Source organism: Elephantulus edwardii, unplaced genomic scaffold (assembly GCF_000299155.1).
Source record: "Elephantulus edwardii isolate Elephantulus edwardi_28Jun2011 unplaced genomic scaffold, EleEdw1.0 scaffold00032, whole genome shotgun sequence".
NCBI lineage: Eukaryota > Metazoa > Chordata > Mammalia > Macroscelidea > Macroscelididae > Elephantulus > Elephantulus edwardii.
The window spans coordinates 9,439,957-9,452,660 of record NW_006399782.1 but is presented as its reverse complement, the minus strand read 5'-3'; the positions used below and the strand labels follow the sequence as shown (position 1 = coordinate 9,452,660).

General features: G+C 43.1%; 1 protein-coding gene across 1 annotated transcript in view; it reads right to left on the bottom strand.

The window, feature by feature from the left end:
* Nucleotides 1-812: 812 nt before the first annotated feature.
* ILDR1 (immunoglobulin-like domain containing receptor 1) overlaps nt 813-12,704 on the bottom strand; it is a 60,362-nt gene continuing 48,470 nt past the window's right edge. The window contains exons 6-8 of the mRNA XM_006884239.1: nt 6,454-6,585; nt 5,422-6,236; nt 813-870 (exon numbers count right to left, since the gene is read on the bottom strand). Coding sequence (XP_006884301.1) covers nt 829-870; nt 5,422-6,236; nt 6,454-6,585 — 989 coding nt within the window. The 3' untranslated portion in view covers nt 813-828. The remainder of the gene's footprint in view (nt 871-5,421; nt 6,237-6,453; nt 6,586-12,704) is intronic.

The window sequence follows — 12,704 nt, the reverse complement described above, 5'->3', positions numbered from 1 at the left end:
GAATGACTCAGGTTGTTCCCCCTGCTCTGAGCCTTTTGTTCTGATGAGCCTTCAGTGGACAAAAAGCCTTAACACAATCAACAGCACCAAAGTAGCAAAACAGATGTTTATTTGGGTTAGAATTTTCAATCCAGTACAATTTATTTCTTTCCTGTTTCTTTAAATACTGTCATTCCCAGGAAACATTTAAAGGGGGTTTAATAGATGCATAATATACAAGAAAATATAAATTAGAGGTAGACCCCCCCCAAAAAAAAGAGCAAGAGCAAAACAAATGGAAAATTATTTCCTGTAATTTTCTACACTTGGATTAAATTGCCCGTAGGAACAGGGTCCAGGGCTTTTCCTGGGCCATCTCTAACTGGAAACACAGGAGGCAGCAGGGTGTCCTAATGTAGGTGAAGCCTCAGCACGTGCAATAGAGGGAGACAAGTTTCCAGGAACTATGACCAAAAATACCCCATAGATTTATTGCTCCTGAAACATCTGATCTCTTCTAAAAGATTCCTGAGTTCTCACTTTGCGAATTGCTGTCATCCTGAGCAGTGTGACCTAGTCGAAGACTTGGGCAGCTAAGTTCTTTAAAGATTACATTTCCATCAAGGTCCATTACCACTTAGAGACTGTATATACAAACAGCATGAGCCAAAGCTAAAGTGACAGTTATTAACTCCTTACACTCTTTTCTTTTCAAGTCTTCTGTTTGATTCTCAGCTTCTGAAACCAAACTGATACAGACTTGGAGGATCCCTCTAGAGTCAGCAGGAAATTTAGACGATGCTGGTGACACACTGGAACTGAGACGCAGCCACGTGCTTTGTCCAGGGACTAAATGACCACACTCCTTCCACTATGGGAGCTTTCTCTCTCCTGGGGGATAAAATAGGGGGGAAAGCTGGTCAGCTATTGTCCATGCATGTACTATACAAGGTTGGCTTGATTCATGTGTAAAACTGAGGTGACTGGGTGATTGTTGAGACAACATCTGAATCAAAAACATCTTTCTTGACTCTTCATGTGAAGTCTGTCTCTTCTATAGGCTTGGACTCCTCACCCCTCCTAGGTTCCTGATAGATCTCAAATACATTTAATTTCTTATAATTTATTCATTCTATCTCTTTCTCTGTATTCCCCCCTCCTTCCTTTTCCCCCCATCAACGTTTTGAGTCTCTCTTAGACTGAAAACAAAAATATTCTGTTCCATTCTTGGAGTTATAGCCTGATTCTCCAACCCCGCACTGTATTTTCTCCTGAATCATTCCTTCCCTCAACAATGGAAGGATTTTTTTTTTTTTACTTTTCAAAGAGAAGAGTGAATTGGGAGGAGGGGGGCAGGGAGAAAAGTGCAACAATGAATGAATAAAAATTTTAGGTCTCTGTAAAGTTTCATTAAAATTAATAATAAAAAAGAAAAAATGGGGGGGAAGTTCAAGTTCATCCTTTTTCATATATCTTGGAAGTTTCCTCAAATATCACTACCTTTTCCTGACCTAACTCAGTGGTTTTTCTTCAAAAATTATTCTGCCTGATCTTTGTGCACTTATTTACTTCATGAAGTCAAGGACTGTGGTTTGTACTGTTCATGTTTCTACAATTGTGTATTATGAAGGCTCATTATGCTTGTTTTTCATTGTCTACAAGTGTGATGTAGGAATATGACCTTTTCCTCTTACTTGAATTAGGAAGATAGGAGTCTATCCCAAAGTACACTGTTCAAAATGCCTCTTACATGTATGTACATTCAGATTGGTATATAAAACAAGATTTATTTGTGTTTCCAATTTTTCAGCAAAGTGAGTTTCAAGAATAGAGTCACCAAAATATTGTGAATGAATGCTTTATGATATGAAGGAAAGCAACAGAATGTGGCAAAAAGTGCTTTTCCAGGACTTGCTGAAAAGTACATGTCGACGTGATCAAGAACTAGACATTTTATTGGAAGTAGAGTAAAAATTCGGATCTGGTTTCTTTTTCATTACATCAAAGAGTTAAGGAAATAGAAAATAAAAACAACCAACCAACACTGGGATCTTCTACAGAAAGCTTTTAGCCTGGAGAGAAAAGAATGCAGTCCTTTCTCTTGATGAGAAGTGTGCACAGAGCAAGCCAGAAATGCCTTCAGGAGTCAGGGCAAGGTTCGGAGCATAAATTTGTCAAAGGAGGTCAGGAATGCAGGGGCCCTTTGTCGGTAGCCATTGGAGTTAATCACTTGAAGTTACTGCTTCTTGTATTTTCTGAGATTGTAGCTTTGGCAGCAGGAAGACTACCTAACATCTCTGACTTGAGAAGACCTCTGTTCTGGAATTGAGTGAGTGATCCTTCGACAAGATTTCCAATTATTCCTGGATCCAGAGACCTATTTGGGGTTCCTATGAGATCAACTGCACCAAAGCCTTTGTTTACACATACTAGTTTGATATCACTCTTGAGAGAAAGTTCCATGTAAGCCAGGTTTTTTGTTTATTTGCTATTACTCTGAATACCTATCAAGGCATTTTTAAATAATATTCTGTAAAAAATTTTGGTAATATTCTAGTTGCTGAAAGCTTGATTTCAGAAAATAGTGATCTATCTTTTCAACTCAAGGATTAAACAGAAATGTCAATTTATACACAATCGAAAGTCACCATCTAGTGGCCCATTGTAACTTTCTCAGTTTCTGTGACAGACTATAAAAGCATCTAGTTCTATCTACCCAAAAGAGGGAAGGAGGCATTCAAATGCAAATTACAAACAAAATTATGTTTTTCAAACCAACCACTCTGCCTCAGGCTTCACACTGAGCCCTCAGGCACTGGGTGGAAAGTAGAGTTTTAGAGTAATAACTGGGGGAAACATCACTGAAAGATTCTACATAAAAGAGGCTTTTAAAATGATCTTCAGCAAAGTCTTTACCTCTCAGAAACAACTTTACAACAGATATTTTGTTTTGCTTACAGTATAATTATTCATGTGGCTCCTTGCTGGTGAAGAAAATTGTGATAGTTCCAGATAATGAAAACGAAATAAGTCAGTAGAAAATACTAAAGTCCCCACATGATTCTCTTCTCTCTGATATTTAAAAGGGCACAGACATGAGAGTATGAATGCTAGCTTCTAGTTCTGGCTTCACTCCTTATAGGCTATGCGACATTGGCCATATTACTAAATCTCTCTGAGTCTCACTGGGTTCTTGTGAGGACAAAATGAAATAAGGTTTGGAAAGGCCTTATTCTTGTGATTGGGATAGAATTGAGATGATAAAAATGTTAGGCTGCTTCCTATCATCCTCTTATAAGTCTTTCACTCACAAGGAACTCCATACTTTAAGTTATAAAGAAGAATTGAAATGTTGTTTGGATCTAGGGCCAAAACTAATTTTTTTCTTGCTGTTGTTAAAATAAAGATGAGACATGGTTTAGTCACTATCTGAATAAAAAGCTATTGTCTAAGCTCTGACAGATTAGTTGTTTTCTTTCAGGCTGTTATTTTTAGACTGTCTTTCAGATTATTACTGGTAACCATCAAGAAATAGGATTATCTGTAAAATGAGGATAACATTACAAACCTCTAGTGTTATTGTTGTTATTTTCCTCTGAGTCTAAAATGACTCACAGCTGAACTCTCCATCAGGTTTTCTGAGGCTGTAAATTCCATGGGAGGAGACAGCCCATCTTTCTTCCATGGAGCAGCTAGTGGATTTGAACTGTGTGCTTTTGGGTTGGCAGCACAATTCCTTACCACTAAACGACTAGAGCTCCCATAACAGGGTTATTAGGAGTAGTAGGAGCATTAAGGGAGACATTGCATAAGAAGTCATCCGTAGCCTAGAACCACTTAGTAAAGGATGACTATGCTCACTCTACTGGCCTTTCCCTCTCTCACAGGACACCTGTGAGCATGAAGTATGACTGTCTCGGAATGTTTCACACACGCATACTGGACCTCCTAACTCTTCTCCACTTGTTACTCTCTTACTGAGCCTCTGCGCTTATAGGATAGCAGCACCAGGCTTGCCGCAGGGGCCTGGCCCTTTACACACACCGTCCATGTGACTGGTTTTAAAACAAACCACAGCAGAACTTGTGCTTTCCAATAAGAGTTGTAACTTTCAAAGCCCATGAGAGATTAATATCTTGTTTTTCTAATACTCCCCTACTCTGGGATCTTCCCTCTGAGCCTGCTGTGTATCACAGTAAAGAGAAAACGAAGAGAAAAAGATTTTAGTCCAACAGATGACTAGATTTTCATGGGTCTCTTGTACTGTAAGTTGGCTCTAAAGAGAGTCCAGCAGTGTTTTTGAGCCCCTGAAATCTAATATTTCCAAGCGATAACATCAACCGAAGCCTTCACGTGGCTGTATTAAATGGTTTCTAGAAGTTACATCTTCTAAAAGGTGTATCTTAAAAGGTCCAAAATGCCTTCCATCCTTCAGGATCACTTTTGGTAGGACCATGGAGCTGCTCTCCCTCCCTTTTCCCAGAAGAGCCATAGAAATGATCAGACCATCCACTGCAACTGTTTGTCTCTGTCACAGCTGCAAAACCATTTCCTCTTCCTTCCCCAGGAATAACTATCCAAGACCCCCGACCTGCTCCCTTTTTTTCTACCAAGCACCTGCGAACATCTTCACTCCCAATTTCCTTGCAAGGCAGTCTACAAACCCTCTCTACCTTTAAGTGGAGGCTGATCTCTACTTTGGAGTCGGCCCAGCAGTTTCTCCTCAGAAAACTGTCTTTCGTGACCTGAACTTGGTTCTGCCCTTGCTCGGTGACCTTGCACCTTTCAGGCTGGAAAATCAGCACTGACATCCACTGGTACCTCATCTGTTCATAGAACCCTAAAGTGTTTACTCCTATTTTAGAGATAATCTGTTTTGCCGCCCCCCGCCCCCAGTTGGTGCAATGGTCCTTTCTAGGGGATCTCAGGAGGCCCCACCCTCACACGCACTAGGACTTGCATGCTGGTTTGCACGGCCCAGAGCTGCACAAGCATGCTTCATTGGGCAGCGTCATCTAATTTGGGGTATGGAAATGTGATTGCTAAGTAAAGTGAGGTAGCTACCACAGGAGAAAAAGCTGTAACCATGCAGGCTTGGGTTCAGCTCCTGGCTCTGCTACTAAGAACTTGCACATTCATTCTGAGCTGCTTCTTCATGTGTGAAAAGGAGATCTGCTCCACCTGTCTCACATGACTATGAAGTGAAACTGAAGATGAGGCCCTTGGAGCCTCAAGCCTGTCCCTGCACCCTGCTCTCTGCACTGACTAGCATCCAATACTACGTCCCTTCTAGCTCTAACAAGGGGTGTCTCACTGTGCCCATCAGGCACCATGCACAAACTAAAGACCAAGTACCCTCCCTGGTGCCTGAGGAGCCCCGTGTCAGCCAGGAAGGGTCCTGTCTGCCCGCTCCAGACCCTCGACAACATGCCCCAGGCTCACCGAGCGCCTCTCCACACTCCCTTTTTTCCTGCCATTCTTTCCTGGAATGACATCCAGTGAGCGGTAGCTGGGTGGTTTCTCCTCAGGCCAGTTTGGGGAGTGTGAACGTCTGCGGTGGGTTCCCCTGCTCCTTGGGGTCTCCTTCTCCTCCTCAGAGCTCCAGGAACTGAGTCCAGAGGGCAGAGGAGGAGAGTAGCTGCGGTGCCTGCGTTTCCTGTGCCTCTGGGCACTCTCCCGGGGGCTGGGCCTGCGAGGCCTCTCAGTATAGTGGCCTCTGGGAGGGGGGCGGCTGGACCGCCAACGTGCCTCACTGGATGAGGGGCCATCGCTGAGGCTGTCCCTGTCTGACCAGGGTGTGGGGGAGCCCTGCAGCCTGGAGCCACGGTGCCTGCCCTGCCTCCAGTGGTCCAGTTCCCTCTGCTCTAGCACCCAGACCTTGGGCCAAGGGTCTTGAAGCTCCTGGTGGAAATCTGAGTAGCGGTGCTGCCTTCTCCCCTCCCTCAGATCCCAAGGTCCAGAAGGGATGTGGGGGGGCCATTGCTGGTGCGAGGAGTCACTAGTCCTCTGTGAAGACGGCAGGTCCCTGACCAGCGGAGGCAAGTGGATGATTCTGCGTTCCATGACCTCGGAGCTCAGGGAGGACAGCTTGCTGTGGAAGTGCCCAGATCTGGCTTTAAGGTCAAGGGGCAGAGGCTGAGCAGGGTTGAGATTTCGTAGCTCCTTCTCCAAATACTCTAGAACACCATTGGCAATGGGAGGGGGAACAGCAGTCTGGGTCATTGGCATCTGTGGGAGACTGGATCGCAGGGACAAATCTGAATGGGAACAAGGAAAAAGAATATGCATAATTGCTGACCCCAAACAGTGCTCCTGGAATCAGCGCACTAAAATGTCACATTATTTAACAGGAATCTGTTCCTTCCACCAGTCATAAAAATACCCACCATAAAGGTCATGGGAGGTCCCAGTCAGCCCAGGTTCCTACCCATGCCCTCTGCCCTCCCGACCACAAGTCCTCCTAGCAAGGTTTACCTCGCTGCAGCAGCGGGTTCATTGGGTAAGATGAAACCTGGGAGCTCCTGTCCGCCCCCCAGTACAGGGGTTTTTCCATCATCTGAGGGATTAGGGCCCGAGCCTGCTTCATGTAGCGGTGGCGGGCCAGGGCTGCAGGGGAAGAAGGGGGGAAATGCAGACCCTCAGCCAGGGCAAGCCCCACATCCCCCACCTCACTTCTCTCCACCAAACAGCCCTGCTAAGGGGCCACTCCCTCTCCTCCAAGTCCATGTGACCTACCTTAAACCGGTTGCCATAGAGTTGATTTCTACTCAACTTGAGAGTGAGTGAGTCAGAGTAGAATGTGGTCAACAGGGGTCTCAATGGCTGATTTGTTTAAAAACACATGGCCAGATCTGTCTTCTGAAGTGCCTCTAGGTGAATTCTGACTTACAATCTTTTGTTATGGGAGCTCTGGTGGCCTAATGGTAAGGAGCTACACTGCCATCCCTAAGGTATGTGGTTCAAATCCACTAGCTGCTCCACAGGAGAAAGATGGACATTCTCCTGTGAAAGCCCACTGGAGGCTCAGAGATGGGTCAGTTCCAACTCCATGGTACATAACAACAACAACAACAACAACAATCTCTTGGTTAGCAACTGAACACATTAACCACTGATACGATCCAGAACAAAACAAAACAAACAAATAAAGAAATGTTTAAAAACTCAAACTTAATGGCACTGAGTTTATTTCTGCTAACAGAGTCCCTCCATTGGGTTTCTTGGGCTGTAAATATTATTTTGGGGGCAGTGCTTGGTTTTTTTATTGGTATGCATACAAGAGTTCATTTACATTGTGTTTCATTCCTGTACATTGTGTTTTATACTATCCTTCACTTACATTTTATTTCATACAATCTTTCATATACATTGTATTTTGTATCATCCACCACCATTGGTCCATGCCCATCATTATTAACACTTCATTATGAGTCTCCATTGAAGTTTTCCTATTCCTTCACACCTGCAGTCTGCCTGGCAAACTTAAGGCTGTAAACCTTAATGGGAGGAGACTATCCATTTGTCTCTTTCAGAGTGGCTGGTGGATTTTAACCACTGGAAACATGCAGCTTTTGGTTAGCGGCACAACATTAACCACAGCACTAGGGAGTACACCAGGAGAAAGAAGTTAAGGAAGTAGTAAATCAATTGTCCTTTTGAAAAGAGCTTTGAACAAATTCCCTGGGTAAAACAACGATTGTACCTCAAGAAATTATATTCTTCAAATTTGACTTCTTGGCATTAAAACATTTCACCATTCCAACCATTCCCAAGGTCACCTAAAGTTTAGCATAGTCCTAGGCAGTTGTGATGCTAGCCCAAAGACACTATTTCTCTGGTAGTTCAAGTCCACAAGTGGCTATCTGAGAGAATGGTGGGCGATTTACACAATTTACAGCCTTTTAAACTCACTGGAGGGCCAGCTATGAATTGGACCTGATTCAAAAGCATTAAGTGAGTTAACACTCATAGTTGCCATGAAATCTCTGCCACAGATACAAGTCCCCCAGCCACAGGCCAGAAATAGAACAAATGCAAAGGGTTTAAAAAAGCCATGAACTTGCTGAGACTTTGACTATAGCAGTTGGTCTTATACCAGAGGCATCCACCAGGCTCGAGCCTTAGCTAAACTTTTCCCCAGTAACTCTTTTGAAAAAGTAAAATGTGCAACTATGAATTAATGGAGAAAAATGAAATGGAAAGAATATGCTGAAAAAAATATATATGTTGCATTAAAAAATTAGTAAAAAACCATTTTTAAACAAGGGGTTTAGTTGTTTTTGTTCATGTTTCTATTTCTAGGTCATTCTGACTAAGGCATGTGTCTCCCAAGCTGTCTGCCTAGCCATGCATGTAGGAATACATTTAAATGCAGGAAGTGGCTGCTTCAGATTGTTAACAAGGCCAGCCACCAACCTGGCACCCCCATGGCCTCCCTTCTTCCCCCAATCCCTTAGGTCCTTTGCTTTCCAGTGGATTCCACTTCTAGCACTCCTTTAGGATAGAGGAGGGCTGTAGGTTTCCAAGGTTGCTATCTTTAGGGCAGAAGCTCTGATGGCTTAGTGGTAAGACATTGTGATGCCAGCACAAGGCAGGTGGTTTGAATCCACCAGCTGCTCCATGGAAGAAAGATTGTCAATCTCCTCCTCTGCTATTTACTGCCTCTGAAAGCCCACTGCTGGGTCAGCTATGGATTGGTTCTGATTCAACAGTGCACAATAACAACAATTTTCAGAGAGGAAAATTTTCATGGCCTAGAGGTAAGGAACTGCACTTCCAACCCCAAGTATGTGGCTCTAATCGCTGTTCTGCGATAGAAAGATGGACAATCTCCTCCTGTGCGATTTATTGACTGACTCTGAAAACCCACTTGGAGGGGTCGCTATGGGTTGGTTTTAACTCAGTGACACATAACAACAACAAAACAATCTTCAGGGAGAGGAGCTCTCATGGCTTGTGTGTTGGGCTGCTACCCCAACAGTCACTGCAGGAGAATGGTAGGCAATCTTCTCCCGAAAAGCTTTTCAGCTTTGAAAACTCCATAGAGGGTCGATATAAGCCAGAATCCGCTTGAGGACAGTGTATTTGGGGGTTGGGTTTAATCTTTAGGGAAACAGAATGCCACAGGGTGGCATAACTAGGTTTGGTATCATCCAGTGCAGTAACTCAGGGTGTTACCACCTCCATTTTCACCCACATGGGACTAGCCAGCAAAACACATCCCCATCTCTTTCTTTGAGTCTCATTCCTGCTCAGTGTTGCTATGTCCCGTCTCTTCCAGACAGATTCGCTGCCTTCCCTTCCCACCTCTCTTTCCCTTTTCCATTGGCCAAGTTTGAGACCCTCCGTTCCACCTCGTGTGTGTGTGTGTGTGTGTGTGTGTGTGTGTGAGAGAGAGAGAGAGAGAGAGAGAGAGAGAGAGAGAGAGAGAGAGAGAGAAGGGGTTAATGATTTAATGATTTACTGTACTGGGAGAGGAGTGACACCAAACCTAGATATTTCTCTGTCTGGGTGTGGACACTAATCTGACTGCTACTTCCACTGGGGACTCTGGGACCTTAGTGCCCTTTCTTGGCCATTTCAAGGGATGTGGTTTGCATCTGTGTTCATGTGTGCACACACATATATGTTACACACACCCCCTCCCCCGTATATTAGTGACACTACTGCTCCATGGTGGTGGTGTTAAGTGCTATAAAGTCGAGTATGACCCACAATAACCCTAGAAGCAACAGATCTGAACCCTGTCCTATCCTGGACCATCCTCATCAACTCTGACACACCCGAGCCCATTGCTGCAGTCACCGTGTCAGTCCATCTGGTTGAATCTTCCTCTCTTTGGCCTACAATTAATTTTACCCTGCAGGGTTGTTAGGAGTCAGAATCAACTGGGACATAATGGGTTTAACTAGTCATCAAAGGAATCTTTTAGTGTGGGAGTCAGATGAGGAAGTTAGGGCTCAGAGGTGAACTTCTTAGGCCAAGATTTCCCCGAGAGCAAAGCACAGAGTGTGAATGTGTGAACAGCCAAGACTGTGCTTTTCCTATCATACTAGGCTCCCAACTCAGTCACTTCTGTGAAGAAGCAAAAGACCATGCCCAAGGTATATCTTCATTTTCGTTCTCTTCAATTCGCCTCCTTATCTTTCAAAACTCATTCCAGACTAGAACCTGCCTATAGTGTCTGTGGTCAACTGGTTCCGTTAAGGACAATTTTTTCTCTAATCTACCCTCTGCATTTAAATTAAACCCTGGCTTCCTCCAGAAAGAAGGACATTTTTGCCACTTCCTTCTTCACGTCCCTATTTCAGTGGTGAGGAGAAAGGAGAGTTGGGCTTACTCCATGCCTCTCAATTACTTCCTTTCCTTTTTTCCATAAATAATATAATTTGTAGCGATAACTCCCTGGATACTTTTCAGGTCCTCTATTAGCTTTCCTATCATTTTCCTTCATACTTGAGAGACCAGCTCACATGTTCCCTTCTTGGCTACAACAATATTTTCCCCAGGGTCTTTCCCTTTCCTAATGTACTAGCATTGAGGGGATGCAAGGAAATAAGTATCTCTGTCATTCATCTAGTGAGGCACAAATGAGACAATAAAGAGAAACATAAAGAAAGTAGCAAAGAGTCAGAAGCATCAGCAAGTCATTTCTGAATTTCAATGGACCAGAGTCTGCTTTCAAAAAAAAACCAAACAAAAAACAACTCAATGGTCAAGTTATTTATAATTCATCAGGACCCTCCACTGAGCTTCTGAGGCTGTAAATCACATGGAAGGGAACTGTTCATCTTTCTCCTTTAGAGCAATTTGTGGACTCAAATACCAGAGATGCAAAGTATTTGGTTTAAACCCATTAAGGGCAATATCACCAGAGCTCCCTAAATCTGCCTTATTGTTGTTGTGTGCCATAGAGTCAGAACTGACCCATAGCTGGCCCTCCAGTGGGTTTTCAAAGGCAGTTAATTGCACAAGAGGAGATTGTCCATCCTTCTCCTCCGGAGCAGCTGGTGACCTCACACCGCATGCCTCTGGGATTGCAGCACAGGTTCTTACCACTAGGCCACTTGTTGTGTGCTGTCGAATGGCCTATAACTCATAGCAACCCTATATACAACAGCCCTAAACCCTGCTCTATCCTGTACCAATATCACTGTCTCCAACACACCTACCCTCACTAGCCTACTCATGGAATCATTCCACCTCATATAGGGCCTTCCTCTCCTGCTCTGTCCCTCCACTCTCCCAAGCATGATGTTCCTCTCCAAGGACTGGTCACTCTTTACAACATGCCCAAATGGAGCCTCAGAATCCTTGCCTCCAAGGAGCAGCCTGGGCCACTAGAGCTCCCTAAATCTGGCTTAGTAACTTTTCATGATCTTGTTGAAAATAAAGATTGCAAAGTCCTATTCCCAAAGATGCTTTTTGATAAGTTAAAGGTTCCAAAGCCCTATTCCCAAAGATGTTTTTGGTATGTTAAAGAGAAAAAGTGCAACAATGAATGAATGGAAATCCAAAGTCTCTGCAAACTTTCACTAAAATTAATAATAATAATTTAAAAAAAGAAGCATCACCCATGGTGGACAGACTTCAGTAGAGCTTACAGACTAAGAAGCAGGATTGGCTATTTACTTCAGAAATAGCAGATTGTCAAAAACCCTAAGAATAACAGAAGAATATTGTTAGATATCGTGCTAGAGGCAAGACCCTCAGTTTGGAAGGTGACTAAAAAAATGAGGAAAATCAGCTGAAAATATCCATAAATAATTATAACACAGAATGTATGAAATATAAATCTAGGATAATTGGAAGTTGACAGAAAAGGAAACAGAATACTTAAAGATCTCTGTCCTAGGCATTAGTGAGCTGAGATAGACTGCTGCTGGTCAATTTAAATGAGAAAGTCATATGATCTAGGATGCCAGAGTGACAAATTGAAAAGGAATGATGTCACTTTGTCAAAGAGAGCATTTCAAGATCTAGCGTGAAATGCAATGCTGTGAGAGATGAGATACTATCCACACACATGCAAGGAAGACCTGTTAACACAACTAATTCTTCAAATACACACACCAATCAGCAAAGCAATAGATAAAGAAGAAACTTCTATTTCAAACTTTTATGTTTGAAATTGATCAAACGTGCAATCAAAAATATAACAATAATTCGAGCGTGGAGTGCAAAATTTGGAAACAAAAGAAATTTGAAAATACAGACTTGGTGACAGAAATGAAGCTGGAGATTGAATGATAGAGCTTTGTACAATCAATGATTTATTCATGGTGAATACCTTTTAAAAACCGTGAATGATGTCTATACACATGGACTTCAGCGGATGAACTACCCAGGAGTCAGGAATTTTGCATGTGTGCAAAGAGTCAATGGGAAAGCTCAACATCAGCAGTTACAAGTCCAGGGGCTGACTATGGCACATACCATTAATCATTCATGTATAAGTTCAAATTGAAGTTAAGAAAATTAAAACAAGTTCATGAAAGTGCCCATCAACAAATGAATGGATAGTGAAGCTGTGGTATAGGAATACACAAAGGAATACTATGTTGCATTGAAAAACAAGGAACTCATATAATATTATTCGAAATGGATGACCCTGAAGGACATTATGCTGAGTGAAATATCCCAGTCACCAAAGGACAAATACTACACAGTGCCACAGTGATAAAACAGGACTGACATCAGGGTTGAGGGGCAGGGAGACTGAAAAA